The sequence below is a fragment of the Eriocheir sinensis genome, chromosome 5, assembly GCF_024679095.1.
Source record: "Eriocheir sinensis breed Jianghai 21 chromosome 5, ASM2467909v1, whole genome shotgun sequence".
NCBI classification, from domain to species: Eukaryota; Metazoa; Arthropoda; class Malacostraca; order Decapoda; family Varunidae; genus Eriocheir; species Eriocheir sinensis.
This window is the reverse complement of record NC_066513.1, coordinates 26,994,422-27,013,282: the sequence shown is the minus strand read 5'-3', so window position 1 is coordinate 27,013,282 and position 18,861 is coordinate 26,994,422. Positions and strand designations below refer to the sequence as shown.

Below are 18,861 nucleotides of genomic sequence, written 5' to 3'. Positions count from 1 at the left end.
GCTCTATGGTATTTTATGGTAGTAAGGAGACTCGACCTGACGTCTTATCGCTCGTAATGGGACTCTTGCTATCTTCTCGAGTATATAATCATGTAATATATGTTGCTGTTAAGTGTAATATGTTGAATACGACCTGAAAATGATAGGTTATGGGTATACGGTAGTTTTTTAATGCCGAGACTGTCATGGCACTCGTAAGGTGATTTTTTTCTTTCTTCCTAAGTAAATTAAATGAAACATATTTTGTTTTTAGGTGTAATAAATTGAATACGACATAAAACAATGAGTTATGGTTTTACGTTAGCTTTTATGGTGGTAGAATTGAAAACTCCATTTGCTTATCAATACATATTTTTAAGCACACTATCGAATTCTAGGTCTTTTTTGTATTGGTATTAGATGTCTGTGAATTTTTTTTAGGTAATCTAACGGCAAAAATTACTTATTTGACTACATAAACTACATAATAAATAGATGAGCGTCACTTGGCAACACTGCGCCGCCCCAGAGTCTTGTTTACCTGTGACAACGAGAATGGCTTCCACGATTCCCTTATTTAACAGTGATTATTGACGCCTCTATCCCCCCAGTAGCTCACCAAAGCCACAAAAATACTACAGAGAGATGGCGGAGTAAGTATGAGGGCCTAAATATGGGCGGAGGGGGCGGGATAAGCTGTCCTTGGGTCTGGGATGTTTTCTGAAGCGTCCGTCACCGTCAAGTTATCATGTCACGATTATTATTTGATTTATTATTTATTTTTAGCTTATTTAGTCAGCCATTAGTACTTTAAGGTCCAGAGGTAGCTGGTTGAAGGCAGGAACGCATAATTTTATACTTAACGTCTTCACCATAGTATTTTTTTTTGGGTCTGACAGAATGTTGATGCTGCCCCCTTGGTGCAATGGTTAGCGTCCCCGACTATGAATCTGCGGGCCTAGGTTCGAGTCCCGGCCTGGGCAGTCGGCATGCAACTCACCGAGATTCGTTTTAGTACCGTGCCAGTATTTCATTACCTACCTTATGAAACCACTAGCTCTTCCTATATCTTTTCTACAAACGTTCAACACCGCGGCCAGAGGAGGCTACGCTATCGTGAATATTATCCTCTATTTTCAACAATAAATAGTCCTTGAATTGGATTTTGAAAGCGTTTCCATGATTGTTGAACGTTTGTAGAAAAGATATATGAAGAGCTAGTGATGTTTCATAAGGTGGGTAATGAAATGCTGGCACGGTACTAAAACGAATCTTTACCGTTTATATTTCCTTTCTGGCTAGTTAATAAATGGGTACCTACAGAAACCTGGGGAAGGTATATTGTTGTAACCCGAATGTCACACTGGCCCTGTGTTGGGTTATGGGTTCTCTCGCACCACAGGGTTAAAGGGCCAATAGGATGGAGATGTGCACCACTACCACACACAGCTATAGCATATGCTTCCAATTTTATCTTTACGCCAGCCTCACTTCGGATATAGTCGAGGTTTAAGAATGGCTGCTTGAGTGGACAGGTTAGGTTGCATTAGTTAGGCCTGGGTTATAGCATGGTTTAATATTGTCTGGATAAGCAGGTTTTGTTAGATTTGCTCAAGAGGAGGCCACACTTGAAAATAATAAAGATCAGATACCATTGTGTTTCTGTGCAACCATGGCATTCGTACAACAGTGGGAACTATGTTTTATTTTGGGGCATCCCCATGGCACCCATCTTAGCAAAAATTTTATTCTTAGTGCAGTACATCTGGGAGAAATCTCCATATTCAGTGAGGTACATCAGGGAGCAGGTGTCATTTAAGATCAGGGATGGCTCGCGCTGAGCAGATGTGTTGTGTCTTTTTGAAAGTGCTGCGTCGACATGGCTGGCTGGCCGAGCCAGGGGCGTGAAGGATTTCTGTTATGTTGTGTGGATTCCACGGGTGATAAGTGGATAGGATGCTGTCTGTGCCCTAAATGGTGTCATTGGAATGTGCTCATCTGTCTGGAATTAAGCAGGAGAATATACCTAATATAAATTGGATTTGCAACCCATGCCTTCATAAAGCATCTCTGGCTACCAAAATTGTGGAAAAAATGGATGAACTCAGCAAGAATTATCTAAAGAAATATCTCTGGCTAAAGATGAAGTTGAATCAAGGGCTGTGAAGGTGCAGGAGGAGCTGGGATCAGTTGTTGACATGCTTAAACATGCTGAGCATGCTGAATCAACTTGGGCTGAGGTGGCAAAGAGAGGCAAAAAGGTCAAGAAAAATCTCTTAGTTGTAAAGCTTCTACACAGGAAAAGAAGGCAACAGACATGAAGGATGAAGTCTCCCAGGTATGAATGGTATTCAAATAACAACAAGTTAAAATTAGAATGGGGAATATACACAGTGAGAGACATATACCATGCAATTATATGCTATCATTGTCAGAGATACAGCCATCTTGAGGCCAACTGTACTGCCAAGACCAATTGGGACTCCCCAAATTGTTTCAAATGCGCTGGCAATCATAAATCACAGGAGTGCACCATGGCTGAGAAGAAATGTATAAATTGTGTGAGGTATAAGAAGCCTGAAATCAACCACTCAGTGAATGACCAGTGTTGTGTAGTTCTCCAGGCTGAAATTGAGAGAATTCATAACATGACCGATCATGGCTATTAATCAGTGTCTGTACTCAAAGATAAATTGTGTGTGATGAATGTTCAGTGTGCTGGAAATAATCGTTGGATATTTAATTGTGACTCTATAATGAAAATATCAGACATGGAAACTGTACTAATGGTTATATGTGATATTATTCGTGAAAGAAACTAAGACACCCACTCACTCACTACAATGTTTGAAAACAAGTGCATCGAAGACTATTATTGAGGCTAACGTTGTAATTGTTGACGGCCCTCAAGAGCGCTGCATCAATGGTGGAGCAGGGCCTGAAACCTCATCAACGGTAAACGGTAAATGGTAATCCTAACTTTAATTGTCCTGGTTACAGACTTGAAGAAGAGCTGATTGGTGAGGACCTCGACTATGAGTATGACCTTGATGAGGAAGAGGAGGAGGCGCTGTTGGCCGGGGAAGACCCAACCCATGAGGTGAGGATAAGTTAGGATAATAGTTTTTTTTAAGGGGGTGGCTTAATGGGAAATTCTCCATTTAGTTATGAAAAAAAGGTTGTGTAACTGAGTTTTCCTTATCATCTGGTATTATTCTTTTTATTATTGAGATCCATGAAAGGGTATCAAGGGAAAATAAAGTGATATAGACCCAAACAGAGTCCCCTGGATGAGGAGACATGGATATGAACAATAAAAGAGACAGTTACAGTATGGTAAAGTAAGGAGAAGAATAAAGGGAACAATATATGTCATCATTGAGTTGCGGGTTATATATTGCATCTAAAAACAAAAAATCGCGCTTAGATAACTGAGTCATGTCTTTGGAACAGGGTGATGCAGAAGATGTCATTGAGCTGAGGGTGGAGGATGACTTTGATGATGACGATGGTGGTCAGATGAGCCACGGCCATGCCAAGAATGTGCACAGCAGACTCCAGCCCGCGGAGTCTGTGTTTGAGGAGGACTTGGAGAACCAGTTTCAGGAATCGCCCATGAGTAAGAATTACCCCCATTGTGTTTTAACTTTATGTGAATGTTTTGTTGTTGCTTATGATTCATTCTTCTTAGTGACAGCAGGCTTTTTTTTTCCTTTTTCTTACTGTAAAAAAGAAAAAAAGAATCCACTCAGTTTTCTTAAGACTTAGCTTTGTAAATCTAAATGACACTTCCTGTTGTATCAGAAACTATGTAATTATTGGAGAAGCTCTTCCTCTCAGCACCCTGGAGATTTTGTGACCTAGTGTTAATTTTAGTTCAATTTCTCTATCAGTGTATGGGATAAAATATTACTTCTTGGCAAATACCTTCCTGCTTGCCTTGATTTCCTATGAGAACACAAACACTTTCCTTCTCAAACAGGCAATGTGCGGGTGGAGACTCAGAATATTGTTGAAGAAGAGGAAGAGGAAGAGGAGGAGGAGGAGGAAGATGACGAGGAAGGGAGGAGCCGGGACCGCTTCAAGAGTGAGCGTTCCAAGATCTCCCTCACCAACACCAAAGTGGAGCGCATCATCCCAGAGTCTCTGGGTGAGTGGGCTCAAGGGGCACTTATCAGGGGTTTGGAAGTCATGTAGTTAAGCATCTTGTATCCACCATTTGAGACATGTAGTGAAAAAGGTTCTTACATACCATTATATTATCAAGTTCTTAAGCCCTTCCATCATTACAAACCTCATTTCTACTACTACTACTACTACTACTACTACTACTATGATGAATAAAAGACCAGTGAAAGTCCAACTGCTGTGTCAAAATAAAGTTGATAATGAATCTTCGTAACATCATATTACTCATTTATAGATGAAGTCCAGGTGAAGAAGCAAGACCTGGTGGACAACAGAAGAGGTCGAGGAGGGTTTGGACGGGACAGAGGCCGAGGCTGGGGTGGAGGTGGTGGCCCTGGGGGGAACTGGGGCCGGGGGATGATGAACAGAGGCGGCTTCAATCGTCCCATGCCACCCAGATCCGGGGGAATGCTGCCCTCACCGACACGTTTCCAGCCCCCGCGCATGCAGGTGTGTGATATGATGCTGTGTGAAGGTCCCTTAATTGTTTCAGATTCTACGTTTAATTCCTCTGACCTAGTTACTTGGTATGTGATGCTGTTTGAAGATCTATCAGCTCTATTGGATACTATGTTGAATTCCTCTTAAATACTGTTTGTTCCTTTTATCCAGTTACTTAATATGTGATGCTGTGTGAAGGTCTCTCAGCTCTTTTGGATGCTATTTTTGATCTGTAAATAATTTAGTGAGTTCAAGACAGTGTTTGGTTTCACGCCTTCCAGGAAAGTAAGACAATAAGTACAATGCCTGAACTCATGAATTCAAACTTTCAGCAGAGATGGGGTTGTATTGTAGCTAAGACGGATTAGTTATATACCTTTGTTAGTGGAATAATATTAAAGCATTATTTTTCTATATGCAAAACATGAGGCAAGAATATCTTCACTAATGCTTGCAGAGATAATTCTGTGGCATTATTAACCTTTCATTCATAACTACTGTTTGCTTGATTACTGAGAGCTTTAGAAGTTAGATTATTACTAGTGAATGCCTTCCAATCATGCTTACTTATGTTGCATTTCTTTTGTTTTAACAATTTGTCTATGGTGCCAGTAGGGTTTCTTTGTGGGGCCTGGTGGTTGGTCCCAGCCCATTATGGCACAAGCAGTTTATAGTGGAGCCATCTTGCTTGACAACTAAACAGCAATGACAACTAAACTCCATGAATACCACCATGCAGCTGCTCTTAAAGCCACTAACGACTAAACATAACAGATTCCACCCTGGGAGCCGTTCATGTATGCCGCCCAGATGCAGATGTCCAAGGCCGGGCTGCCCATGAACCGCAATGGGCCGCCGGGGATGAACCGCCCCCCGCACCTCCCCATGGTGTCCCTGGCCAACTCCCTCATCCAGCGCCCGCCCCCCCTCATGGGCAACAACCCGGGCTTCCCAAGACTTGCCATCAGGGGTCATTCCCGCGTAAGTTAGATGATGGTGATTTTATTATTTTTAAATTTTTTTTACATCAAGGGAGGTATCTTAACCCTTTCAATACGGTGATGCAGACGTCGGCGTCACAGTATGGAAAGGGTTAAGAGGAAATGGAAGAGGATTAATCCTCTTCTAAACCTCTTAATCCTCTTCCATTTCCTCTTAAGATGGCTAGAAGAGGATTAAGAGGAAATGGAAGAGGATTAAGAGGTTTAGAAGAGGAATAATCCTCTTCCATTTCCTCTTAACCCTTTCCATACTGTGACACCGACGTCTGCGTCATGTATTGAAAGGGTTAAGGGCAAAAGGCATAATTAGCAACAACAACAAAAAGTTCGCTACAAAAAAAAATGCCTGCTGAAAAAGAAAAAAAGAAACCCCTCTAAAAAATAAACCCTGGTGTCAAAATTGCCCTTGATTTTAGTGTTTTCAAGGAGCATTATCAGTTTGTTTTGTTTGTAGCTTTTGTTTTCCTCATTCTTGGGTAGAAGAATAGTTTTTATTTTTGTTTTTATAGAAGTGGGGTTGTTGGTGTTCCTCTGTTGTGTTTGATCTCACAACTCAGTGTTTCCTTAGGTATGGAAGGAGGGTTGTGGTGAATTGTTCAAAAATACTTGATTCTGGCTTTCTTAAGTGTATCATTACTAGTTAATTTTATCTGTAGTTTAAGTGTTCCTCATCCTAGGCAGACTCCTTACGTTCTTATGTTCTTATGTAGTTAACCTTTTTTTCAGAGGAAGTAAGGTTGTTGATTTTCTTTTATTTTTTTCAATCTCATAAGTTTCTTCCAGTGTAGGATTTGGGCTATGAATGCCATTAGGACTAACTACTAAAGCTGCATGGAATCTAATGCCCTTGTATCTTTCCCAGTGGAGTACAGGCCTGCTGCCGCTTGGTGCTGGGGCGATCCTCAACCAGTTTGTACAGCAGTCACAGCAGATGCCCCGGGATGACCTGCGTAACTCCCTCAAGAGGCGTAGTGACCCCCCCAACATCTCGCCCCCCAAGCAGATGAGAGTCAGCCAGCCACCGCCCCCTCAGATGAACACCCAGCAGGCCATAGCTGTAAGTCCACTCCCAAAGTCAGTGCTATATGACCACAGTAGTTGCAGCACCCAGTCAGTCAGTGAACCCCGCTTATTTTTTTTATTTATTTATTTATTTGTTTTTTTTTTAGCAGAGGAGTCAATTCAAGGGCATGAAAAAGGGAACAAATGGGAAAAAAAATGCTACTCACTGCTCCTAAAAAGAGTTAGAGGAGTGTCCGAAAGATAGGTCAATTTCAGGAGGAGAGGTGTTCTGATGCTGCATATTTTCTGTAACCTTTTATTGTATGATTTTTAGAATATTGATAATGATAAACTATGCCTTCTTATTTTTATCTTTTTTTTCAACCACTCAGAAAGGCTTCTCATTTTCTGTAACCTTTTATTGAGTCATGTTTTAAATATTGATATGATGATAAACTATACCTTCTTATTCTTCTTGTCTTCTTGTTAAACGTTGTTATTTTCCCTTGTGATGTTGGGGTTGGCCTTCATTTTGTTTGTATTTATCATCAGTAAGTACAGTGTGACCATCTACTGGATTTATATGTGTAAATTTCTCGCCTCACAGCGCAAGAAACTGAACAACGCCGTGAACCGTCAGCGTGGCGGGGCGGTGAAGAAGGGCCCCATCACTTCCAGGCTGTCCATGCCCCCCACCAACCTCAACCTCAACCCCAACCCCAACCTCACCACTATCCAGACGGTGGACATCAGCCCCATGACCAAGAACAACAACGGGCCGCAGCAGAACCAAGGAAACAACCAACCACAGAACCAGCTGAACAGGCCTAACCAGCAGCAACAACAGCAACAGCAGCAACAGCAGCAGCAGCAGCAGCAGCAGCAGCAAGATAACAAACAGATGGAGAGTCCAACCAAAGAGGAATCAAAATCCGGAGAGAAAGCTGCAGCTGATGTAAGTCTTGGGTCCATTCACTGTTTACATTTTGGTATCAATAGTTTATATAGCATACCACCATATACCATCACAATATATAAACCATCCATTTTGCTAAGGACTGTTGACACCAAAAGTTGCATACTTATTTCTTGTGCATTCTTGCTTTTTACAAAGGAAGTTATCATCATTACATTGTTATGTGCATAGAGTAGTGAGTATTAATTATAACCTACATAAAATTCTATGTTGCAGAAAATCATCATTGACGATCCTGAGTATCAGGCTAAGTTGCAGCGTCAGCAACAGTTGAGGGCTCAGTTGCTGGCCAAGAAGGAAGCTCGCCGAAAAGCTGCAGCCGTGATAAAGGCCAGTGAGATTGCCACAAGGAAGGCACGGCAAGAGATGCAGAACAGGAGACCTGAGAACCAGAGGCCTGGAGACCCAGGGCTGCCAGGTGGCCAACAACAACAACAACAGCAGCAGCAGCAGCAGCAGCAGCAGAGGCCGAACCAGCAGCAGCAGCAGCAGAGGCCGAACCAGCAGCAGCAGCAGCAGCAGAGGCCGAACCAGCAGCAGCCTGGCAAGCCGCATCAGCCTCCACTTGGAAGGGACATTAAAGGTAAGTCCAAGAGCCTCATTCTGCTGTGGTGACCCCTTGAGAGAAGTTTGTGTGAAGGTACGGGGAACTGGAGATGTAGATAGAGAGATAATTTCAGAAAAGTAAGAAAGAATGGTTACAGATGTCAGTCAAAACATTTTTTTTATTTAGATATTATTTCATAAGGCTTCCAAGATTGAGGTGCTTCTTATATCCTCATGCCCTATATAGGCCATCAAATATAGTGATTAAGAATATGCTGGTTGTCATAGGAACAGAGTAAAGGTCAGATGCACCATGAAATGAAACCATGCATTAATGGAAGAGTTGAGGCAATCACTATAAATCATTATTCCTTCCTAAACAGCCAAAGGTCCGCCTGGCCCACCCACTGAACCCCCTCACCACCGCCCCGGCAACCCTGGTCTGCCACCGAGCCCAGTGAGGCAGTCCTTCAACAGACAGCGGGGTGGCCTGAGCCCTACCCGCGGGAGGGGTGGCCTGCACCACAACCCACCTCGCTTTCAACGTGATGCCGGGCCCCCCGAGCACTCCCCCAACCACCACGAGCCCCGCCGGCCCCACCACCAGCCCCGCGAGGAGGACTTCCCGCCAAGGACACCCGTTCCCTTGTTCACTGAGCCCCCACCCCCCCGAGGCGCAGACCCAGGGTTCCTGCAGGATGGGCCTCGTCAGCTCTTTGGGCCGCAGCACCATGGCTCAGGACGGCAGCCCCCACACGGTCCCCCTCAGGATGAGCTACCACACCAACAGCGGCCTCCCCCTCGCATCCTTCCTCCAACACATCATCCACCTCCTCCACTGCCCCACACAAATCACCCGCCCCCACACACACAGCACCCACCACCACACCATCAACAGTCATCATCATCACCATCATCTCACCACCCGCACGGTCAGCCACCACATCACCACCACCACCACATTGAAACGGTACACCACCAGCCACCTCCCATTCCCCCGCCTCATCACCACCACTCCAACATGTCACAGCCTCCTAACATTCCCCCCCTCCCCCACCACGGGCCACCACCCAACACCTCACGCCCTCCACCCAACACACACGTGCCACCCCCATCAGACTACCCACCCCACCGGGACTCTCACTCTCTCCACCACCAGGACCAGTACCCACCACACCCTGACACATTCCCACCACGCGTTCCCCCACCAAGTCTACCACGTGGGGAGGAGAGCCGACACCACGACTATGGGTCTGAGGGGCGTTACGGGGAGCCGCCAGCATGGGAGAGCCGCCAACAGGGGTACAAGGACTATGAGGACAGCTACCGTGACTCATACGATGACGACTACTACCAGAAAAGTCACCACTATGACAACCAGGGGTACCAAGACCACTACAGACATGAAGAGGACACATACTCAAACGCAGATCAGCGCTACCGAGAGGACTACCAGAAGCACCGCCAGCAGCACCAACAACAGCACCAGCAGCAGCCACAGCAGCCACCTCAGCACCACCATCATGAGCAGGAGGAGTACCCCCAGCAGGAGCATTACCGTAGGGAGGAGTATGCAGACAGCAGCTACAGGGAGGAGAAGTACCAGCAGGAGGACCTCGACTATGACCAGCCCAAGAGGAACAGGGACATCAAGAGCCGCCTTGGGGGTCGTCTGGAGCACTCCCAGAACACACATAACCTTCAGGTATGCAAGGAAAAGAAAACAGGAGAGTTAAGGCTTCATTAGTTTACTGTAGTGAATTATTTTGTTATTTTTGTTTCCTCAATGACACTGTATATAAATTTTCCTTCCTAGTGCTTGTCCTTTTCATATCTTCCTTGTAGCCTTTAGTGGGACAAGGAAAACTCACATGGTCATTTCTCCTGCAGGTTAAGGTGGTGCAGACAACAGCAGGGCAGGATCAGGAGCCTCCAGCACCCACCCAGCAGGAGGGGCAGAAGATTCAGACTGTGCAGCAGCGTCCCAAAACATCTGTGTCTCGTAAATTCCGCCGCATCACTCGCAGAAGCCCGCACGGTGCTATTATGTCGATTACTAGGGTAGGTATCATACAGTGTTGAAGTAAAGCGAGGTGTCTGGAGGAGAAGGGGTGTAAGGGACAGACATTTTTTTTTTCTAGTTTACAATGGGAAAGGCTCTTGCACCCCTTCTATGAATGCCTCAAGTGTCCAGAAGTATTTTTAGATAGTTTTTTTATCCCATCATTTGCTGTTTTTTGTGTTAGTGTGAATTTTCTTTGTTATCTTATCTCTGGTTTTTGAAATATTTGAATTCTGTTGGTAAGTTCTTTTTCTCTGGTTTTCCAACTGTTTAATTTACTGTTTGTGCTGTAACAGATTCCAGTTGACGAGGATGGCAATCAGATTGGGCCACAGATCACTGAGTATGAAGCCACTGATGCCAGCACTGAGAAGCCTGACAGTACAGCCTCTTTGCCGCCATTTCAGCAGGTACGAAAGTTTATATTGGAAATGTGGAGATATTAACATTGATTACTATATTATTTTCTGTTAGTTAGTCAACAGATTCTTGTAATAAATGTCACTATTAATGTTTCAGTCGCGTGTATCTGTAGTAAAAAACTCGCGCCAGATCGTAAGGAAAGTTCCAGTGGCTCGTCAGCCCCAGCAGCAGCAGCAGCAGCAGCCACAGCACCAAGTCAAGTTGCGGGAGATCCCCTCCATGGACCAAGGGGGCGGCCAGCAGCAGCAAGCACAGCAGGTGAAGGTGGTCAAGAGAACTATTGTGTCCTCAGGGGAGATGCAGTCACAGGTAGGAGGGAGGCTGCTGTGTCTTGCTTGCAGGGGGTGATCTGTTGACTTAACCCGTTAGCAGCGACAGGCCAGATTTGTGGCTTTACCATGTACCAGCGACGGGCTAAATTTGTGCCATGATAAAGACTCCCCAAAATAGATGATGAATAAACAGATCACAAATACGTTGATACATATGAAGTGGTTTGCGTGAGTGATGATTTTTTCTCCTTTTTCTCGCTTAGAGGGGCCTTTAAGAAACATGGTCCCCACAGCTACCGGGTTAAAGTTACTCAGTTACAGCGTTGCCAGATTATCGTATTCACCACATTGTATTTATCATTTTCAAGCCTCAAACTCTCGTACTTACACAAATAACGGTAGAAAATTAAAGTTAGCGTTAAAGCTGTTATTTATTGATGCTTTTTTTTCCTTCTTTTTGCCATAGTTATTGGTCCGAAACTACGAAAATGCAGTGCAATGAGTACGGTAATTTGGCAACGCTGCTCAGTTAGACACTTTGGAAGTCCTTAATTATTGCAGGTGTTTAAGTTGGCCTCATGTTCTGTTTTCTTATCTTGGAGCAGCATCTAGCAGGCCTTTCTGTTCCTGTCTATGTTTCTTGCCCTTGAGGTGCCTCCCTCGTTAAAAAAAAAGCAGTGCCTCAACACCCCATATGCACTGTTGCCAGATTGTCGTACTCAGAGCATAGTATTTACCGGTTTCTGACGCCTAACTATTGCCAAGAAACATCAGAATCTAACTCTTTTAACGATAACTGTAAATTAGTTGTTAATAGAGCCCAGAAGACAGTTTGGGGGTAGGAAGTCGGGAAATATAATCGTCTGAGTACGACAATCTGGCAACGTTGCCCATGTGGTATTGAAATAGGTTCATGGAAGTATCTAAAAAGTATCAAAGTATTTTTCATTATATATATGTACAGTAGTGTCACCTAATATACAAAAATATGATCTTTAGATACCCTCAGATATAAGAAATTTACTTAAGATTCCCCTCAAAATGTTATGAAGGGTAATAGTAGTAGCAGTAATACGCAAAGTAAATTTCAAGCCCCATTTCCTTCATTCTCTTGATCATTTCCCTGCTGCCATATGAGAAATTTGCCTAAGATTCCATAGCAACCCACAGTATAAAGGGTAGTAGTAGTAGAAGAAATAGTAGTAGGCAAAGTAAATACAAGAACCATTGCCTTAAAACTCAATTAATTTTTCCTTGCTGTCCCTGCACACACATTCCATCCCATTGTTGTTCCCAGATGGGCAGTGCTGGGCGACGCATTGTTACCACCACCAGCGCACAGGCCATGGGTCGCAGCGGGCCCGTGCTGAGGGGTACTATAGGCATCCGCAGGGTGGTGACGGCAGGATCAAGCGCTAGCAATGAGGACCTGCCCACCGTCCATCTGTGTGACCTTCCATCGAACCTTACCCTGTCAGATATCAACCAGATAGTGGCTGATGCAGGGGTAGGGCAGCCCGTGGTGAGTACACTTCTCTTATTTGATTCTTGAAGGGCAAGGGAGCTGTGATTCAAGGGGCATCATCATCAGTATATATTTATTTGACATAGTATTCACCTTCATCATATTTAGACATTACTAGTGTACTGCAGGACAAGTTCTTCCTATATTCTCCTCCTCTCAGACTGACATTAGTGTACTCCATCGTGCTCGTGAAAATTCTTACTTCATCTCTCTACTTGGTCTTGTTAGACTTGTCCTTACATACAGATCAGAAACTGGAGCCTCACAAAATGCTTAGAGAAAAAGCAATAAAGTGCTCAATGAGGAATGGAGAGAAAAATGTTGTGTATTATATGGAGATACAGTAAACAACCATTATGAATTAGAATAAAAGGAGTTTGAAGGCATTTTAATGATGATGATCATTTATAAGTAAGACTTTGGGAGGTCATATTATGCACAGAACTGATAACAGATGGACAACCAAAATATCAAAGTGGCAACCCATGACTTGTTTTCTCCATATTCATCCTCAGACTTAATTTCAGACTTTCTCTGCCTGCCGAGTTGCTCGCTCATTCTCTGTAAGTTTTCCTCAGAATCACTTAGTAAGACTCCCATTTGTGAATCTAAGGTTGTTAAGGTATTCACTGTGTATCTATTCCTGTGTTATCCCACTATACTTTAAATGTTTCTTTTAAACAATTTGTAAATACTTATAGAGATGGTTTGTCACCCTGCCTAATAACTCACAAAGTTATTCATGACTTGTTTAGAAGATCTGTGTTTCCTAACACACTCAGCTTAGTTGGTAATCATAAACTTTATAGGTAAGGTTAGAGTATGGCAAAGGAATGAGGGGAAACCTTTTATCATGATGAGTTTTCAGCAAAAGAGTATCTATAATGCCTCACACTTACCAATGATTCCTTTTCTCTTTCCAGAGTGTTGACTATATTCCAGGCTCTCGTGAGTGCATGTTGAGATTTCAAGTGGCGGAAGTCGCTGCCAGATTCTCACAAAAAATTAACCGGAGGATGGTAAACATGTCCTTCATTAAGGCCAGTGCAATCCTGTGAGTATTACCCAGTTCATGTGCATCATGGCCATCAAGATGTTAAGTATTTGGCCTTCAGTTCATTCATTCATCTCTTGCAGTGAAGGACAAGGGAAGGGTTCATCAAATATTTTCTTATGAAGGCATAAAACATCTGACTTTCATTTGGTTCACTCATCTGTCACTAGCATTGAGGGACAAGGGAAGGGTTCATAAGTAATTTCACATGACAAAACATATACTCAGTTTGTTCACTCACCTCTTACTTGCATTGAGGGACAAGGGAAGGGTTCATCAAATAATCTCCCATGAAGACATAAAGCATTTAGCCTTCAGTTTGTTCACTCATCTACTTGCATTGAGGGACAAGGGAAGGGTTCATCAAATAACTTCACATGTAGGTCTTGAAGGGTGAGCCATATATATTGATTCATGGGGATCACTCTAGAAATCCACTTTGTAATTCCTCTGAACATTCATCCTTAGGGAGCTTCGTATGTGTTAGGGATAGTTAAGTATCTCATAGCGGAAATATGTTTTAAGAGTCATGATTCTACCAAGCTTTGTGTAATTTTGTATTATTTTAGCAGTACAAAGCTGCATTTTTTTTTCCAGTAAAAGTTTTAGCTTGTAATTTAGCTATTATTTTGGTTTTAGGTTAGGTAAGTAACCCAGTGTATGTAAGAATAAGGTGTTAGGCATTACGTTGCTTATGAGTTGCTAGTCGATAGGCTGTACGGTAGAGTAAATGCTGGTAATTGCTGTGAGCACGATGCGATACGTCGGTGGGAGCCTGGTGTAGAGGGATCAGGATTGTGCGGCATTTTTATTATTGACGTTCCGAACGCTAAATAACTGCCTGAAGAGAGCCTGACAACACCACGGAAAACTGCCTTACCTCTGCAACTCATCACCGCCTCCTCCACCACCGCCTCCACCATCTCCACCACAGCCAGCATCTCTCCCACCTCCACCTTCACCAGGATACTCGTACTAGGTTAAGCTCTACTGCAAGGCAAGGGCTGTACCCTCCCTCTGCCTCTTACAACCTTATACTATTGTTGAATTTCACCTTTGTCTGAAGGTGTATGTGGTCATGTTCTTGTAACTACATAATATGTGGTACCCTTTTAACTGTGCCTAAGCCTCAGTGCACAGCTACTGATCTGCTGATTTGTTGTGAATTTCACTCACGAGGTCCAAGCTTTCAAGAAAGTACTTGTAAGGAATCTTAGCCTCCTGCGGGTGTTGTTCATAACATCTCAAACCTTGATGTAAACAAATAGTTTAATCGTTGTGTACAGCGTAGTGAAAGGCCCACAACCCTGCGTGCTGAGGGGGGGCCCGTGCCAGGCTGATGGTGGTGCTGTAGCTCTATTGTTCTGCAAGTTATATACGGCAGCAGACAATCAAGAACTTATAACTTGCAAATCAATAAGCTATGGATCACGCCAGACTGAGTACTATTTCTTATATTTGATTTGCACAAATGCTTATCGTATAGAGAAAAGAGAAAACATCATCTAACTTCACTTTGTGAATGATCATGAAATGTGTGAGTTGCTTTGTGTCTTGATAAAATATGCTTCATATATATTTCCAGTATTTAGAATGTACCAGAAGTATGCTGCTGCTGGCACTTCCTCATTGCTGCAGCCTTATAATTCACTATAATTTTTGCATCCATATTTCACCCGGCTGCAGATGCTGTTCCTCAGCCAACTCAGTTTTTCCTATAGTTCTTATAGCATTGCTTATTAGTTATATGTATTTGCCAATAATTTAATTAATTAATCAATTGTCAGATTGGATTTTTTTCAAAGAATTGCTCAGTATGTTTGAACTTAAGTGGCTATGGTAATTTTTGTCATTAATGAAATGTTTTCTGAACAAGGTTCAGCTGCCTAAGTAATTGTACACTCTACCAGTGTCATTTACCATCTCCAGTCTGCAGAGTCAATATTTGTGTGATGCCGAGTGTGCTTTGTCGTGTGTGCCGGCCTCAGGGCCAGGAATATGGAGCTCTTTAGTTAATGTAGACTGTTGGTGTGATATTAAAGACACACTTGCTGCCACTTGTTTTGAAGTCCTCTTTGTTAGGCAGGATTGAAATAAAAATCAAGCTGTTCCACAGAGCATGGACAGCTGGAAAGGAAAAGTGATTCAGGTTCAGCTCATGTAAGTCAATCTAATGGAAAAGGACATAGATTGAAAGGCCAGAAACAAGCACCATTTTGTCTATGTTGATGGTTCTTGCATAGTTTATATTTTCAAAATATTTTACTAATGCTGGGAAAGAACATGTTTTGTTTATTTTACTTTGTTTGTAAGAGTACAAAGGTGCCAGGCTGGAGTGTGCTTGTCTGCTGTGGTCCACTGCAGCACAAGTTCTTTAGTGCCACAAATGGTATTGTCATCTCTGTGAGATGTGGGTAACCTCAATGATCATATCACTGCCATGTATACCTGTTCTATAGGTAAAAGGCACCCCAAAGGGAGATTAATAGCCTATACTATAAGTAAATACTGCTGCAGGGCCTTACAGTGCCTTGTGACCAGTCCGGATACTTCGGGTTGTCAACATACTTGAGGGGCTGTGGGTAGTCTCTTCACTTCTTGTTACATGTTGTTTCCTCACACACTAAAACAACCTTAAGCATATATAGCAGTGGACTGTGTGTGCGACATTCCACAGGACAGGGAATGAGGCTGTCCATTCAATCGTTTTTATAATTGTTTATCTGTGATATGTAGCCAAAGTTTTTACCTTTCCTCAGTGTTTATTTTTGTTTTCTACAAACTTATACATTTTCCACCCTTAAAGTAAGAACAGGAAGTTATCAAAGGGACAGCTTCATGGTGATATGTTTCAGTTTCTCATTTATGATAAAAAGGTCTGGCAAGGGTTCAACTCTAGGTTTCGTCTGCTCTCGTTTGTGATGATGTCACAGGACAGCTTTTTCAAAGAAGATATTTTGCATGTCCTTTGTTTTATACATTGTAAACTGTTTTCTTGCTCTCTTAATGCATCTAAGCAGGCGGATATAATTGTGTTATTGACGAGTTGCTGTAGCATGTGCTACTGAATGAGTATCATGCCACTTTGTTGTGCTCCAGGGAGACTTAGGGGTCTTACGTCGCTTCTGACCTGGCATGAAACTCGGAGCTTAAAAGAATTATTCACTAACAATAAGCATTCAAGTGTAATATCTTAAGTGCTTTTAGGAACACCTTTGCTAGTCATGTTTGCCTTATTGTATTATTTCCTGTAATTAGTCTGATGTTTTTTCCAGTCCGGATCTGAACTTGAGTGTGTGCCATAATTAGTCTAGACACCCAAGTAAGACTTGGCCACATAAGGTTTCAATTAATTTATCTTGGTGCTCTCTTTGGTGGTTGAGGGCCAGCGGCCACCGTGGTACAATAGGCAAGGCATCCATACCTCAGCCTTAACTCACAGCACAAGGTGTTGACCCGGCGAGTTATCATTCTCTCGCTAGTTTTAATCTAATTGCTACTCTGCAAATTGTACCTGAATAAGCAAAAGGCATTTTCACAGATGGTTCACATTTGCAATCATTCCACGCTAGAAATTTGGAAATAAGTATCGGAAAACTAAATTCATTGATGTCTTACAGGTGCTACAAGCTGAGAGAGCATTTATTAATTAATTTTTTTCCATGAACTCAATTCAGTAAGACTTTTTCAGTGTTACATATTCCACAATAGAGACCCATAGTAATGACCAGAAGTAAAGGTGAATGACTCGGTGACATCTTAGATATATTAGTAATCAGCAAGGTAAAGCTACATAGTAGCTCTTATTTTCTTTGTTCTAACTTTGAGTGAACCACTTATATACATATGACACAATGCATATGGATGAGAAAGAATCATCAGGAAATAGTGGATCACATGTGGTCATCCCTTTTGCTGGTCAGCTTTGGAACAGCCTTACCTCCTCTTTCTGTCCCCTTCCTCTGACTTGAACTCTTTCCTAAAGGGAGTAGCAAGAAACCTCTATTTAAAACTAATCCCTTTTTTTGCAATCTTCCAACGTTTTATTGGAGCAGTAGGTTCCAGGCTTTTTTTTCATTATTTTCTTTGGCCTAAGCCAGGCCCTTTTACTATAAGAGAAAAGATAAACATATCATCATGAAACAAACAGAGGTTTAGGCCTGGAAAATATATAGGAGGAAGACATACTACCTGTTAAATGGACATTATCATTCTGTTGCCAAAACATTTGACAGGCCTGCAACATTGTCTTCCACAAGAACAGGAGGTAAAGGCATTGCTTTTGAGAAAATATTTAATACTTCTCAATTGAACTGACCTAGGTGTGTGTGTGTGTGTGTGTGTAGTGTGTAGTGTGTGTGTATATATATGTGTGTGTATGTGTGTGTGTGTGTGTGTGTGTGTGTGCAGATGACCATGAAACTTCGGCTGTTAAGACGATAATATTGTCTGTTGATCTGATAGTCTTCCTCCTCAGAGGGTCACAGATACGTAGCTTGATGCGAATTAGCTTTCCTTTCTTAGTCAGAGACCCATGATTAAAATTCTGAGTATATCTGTGGAAATTTCATCTTCCAAGGAATTAATTGTCAGTGAAAATTTTTTATCTTGGTCAATGCTGAAGCTAATTACAGAGCATGTTAATTATTGTGTAGACACCTGAGATGTGTAAGTTCAGTGATCACATATTTCAAGCTGGAAGGTGGACTCAACCACTGAATGGGTGCTAGCACCACAGCATGTGAAGGATAGCCGAGCAGGGCATCATCATGAAAAATTCAGAGGTTCATTTCAACTCTGTTGCATGCCATTAGAATGTATACCAATTGCTAAAGGTGGAAATATAAAGAAACATAACTTCGTCGCAGAACCAAGGAAACAAGGCGTTTGTCCCATGGCCAGCATATCTCCGTGCTCGTAATAGTATTTCCCATAGCATCTTAATTTTATCAGTAAAAACGTTCACTACAGGAAGGTTCATTGTAACATCCATTTGTTGTAGCATAACCAAGTGTACTTCTTGTCCACAAGAAAGTTTTGGTATTGCTGCATGTTTGACAAAAAATGATCAGTTGAAAGTGTTTGACTAATTATTGTTGGGGTAATTTGGCATTTAACCAAATAAGGATATGAAACAGCCACTTGGTGATTTATAGCTTCATATACTTCGTAGACTTTGACAGGCTACAGCCTCAGTCATTTACATAAATGCATAATTTTGGATATTGGTGCATTTTTTGGTAAATTTCATGTCCTACATTGCCTAAGTATAATGGCTATTGGCACACATCTGTACGGGAGTGGAACACACCCTGAATGAACACAGCCGTACTCTAGGTCCGGACCGTTTCGTGACAACAGACGCCGTTCATTGGCTTTGTGCGTTTTATTG

At 42.6% G+C, this 18,861-nt stretch overlaps 1 protein-coding gene across 3 annotated transcripts; it reads left to right on the top strand.

Annotated features, from left to right (window-relative positions):
- Nucleotides 1–465: 465 nt before the first annotated feature.
- On the top strand, nt 466–18,068 carry LOC126985943 (uncharacterized). 3 transcript variants are annotated; one of them, XM_050841554.1, is made up of 15 exons: nt 466–632; nt 2,980–3,079; nt 3,433–3,598; nt 3,962–4,129; nt 4,403–4,617; nt 5,383–5,589; nt 6,520–6,666; nt 7,219–7,566; nt 7,804–8,170; nt 8,517–9,838; nt 10,024–10,194; nt 10,492–10,605; nt 10,715–10,927; nt 12,188–12,412; nt 13,339–18,068. In XM_050841554.1, the coding sequence occupies exons 1-15, from the start codon at nt 625–627 to the stop codon at nt 13,471–13,473; spliced, it is 3,906 nt and encodes a 1,301-aa protein (XP_050697511.1). In that variant the 5' UTR covers nt 466–624; the 3' UTR covers nt 13,474–18,068. The 3 variants fall into 3 exon arrangements, with proteins under 3 accessions (XP_050697511.1, XP_050697512.1, XP_050697502.1); XM_050841555.1 differs by having other exon boundaries at nt 6,472–6,666; nt 10,715–10,876; XM_050841545.1 differs by having other exon boundaries at nt 6,472–6,666.
- Nucleotides 18,069–18,861: the final 793 nt, after the last annotated feature.

Coding starts and splice junctions, on each gene's coding strand:
- LOC126985943 (XM_050841545.1), top strand. Junction 9,839..10,023: donor AGAACACACATAACCTTCAG/GTATGCAAGGAA, acceptor TTTCTCCTGCAG/GTTAAGGTGGTGCAGACAAC. Junction 10,928..12,187: donor CAGGGGAGATGCAGTCACAG/GTAGGAGGGAGG, acceptor TGTTGTTCCCAG/ATGGGCAGTGCTGGGCGACG.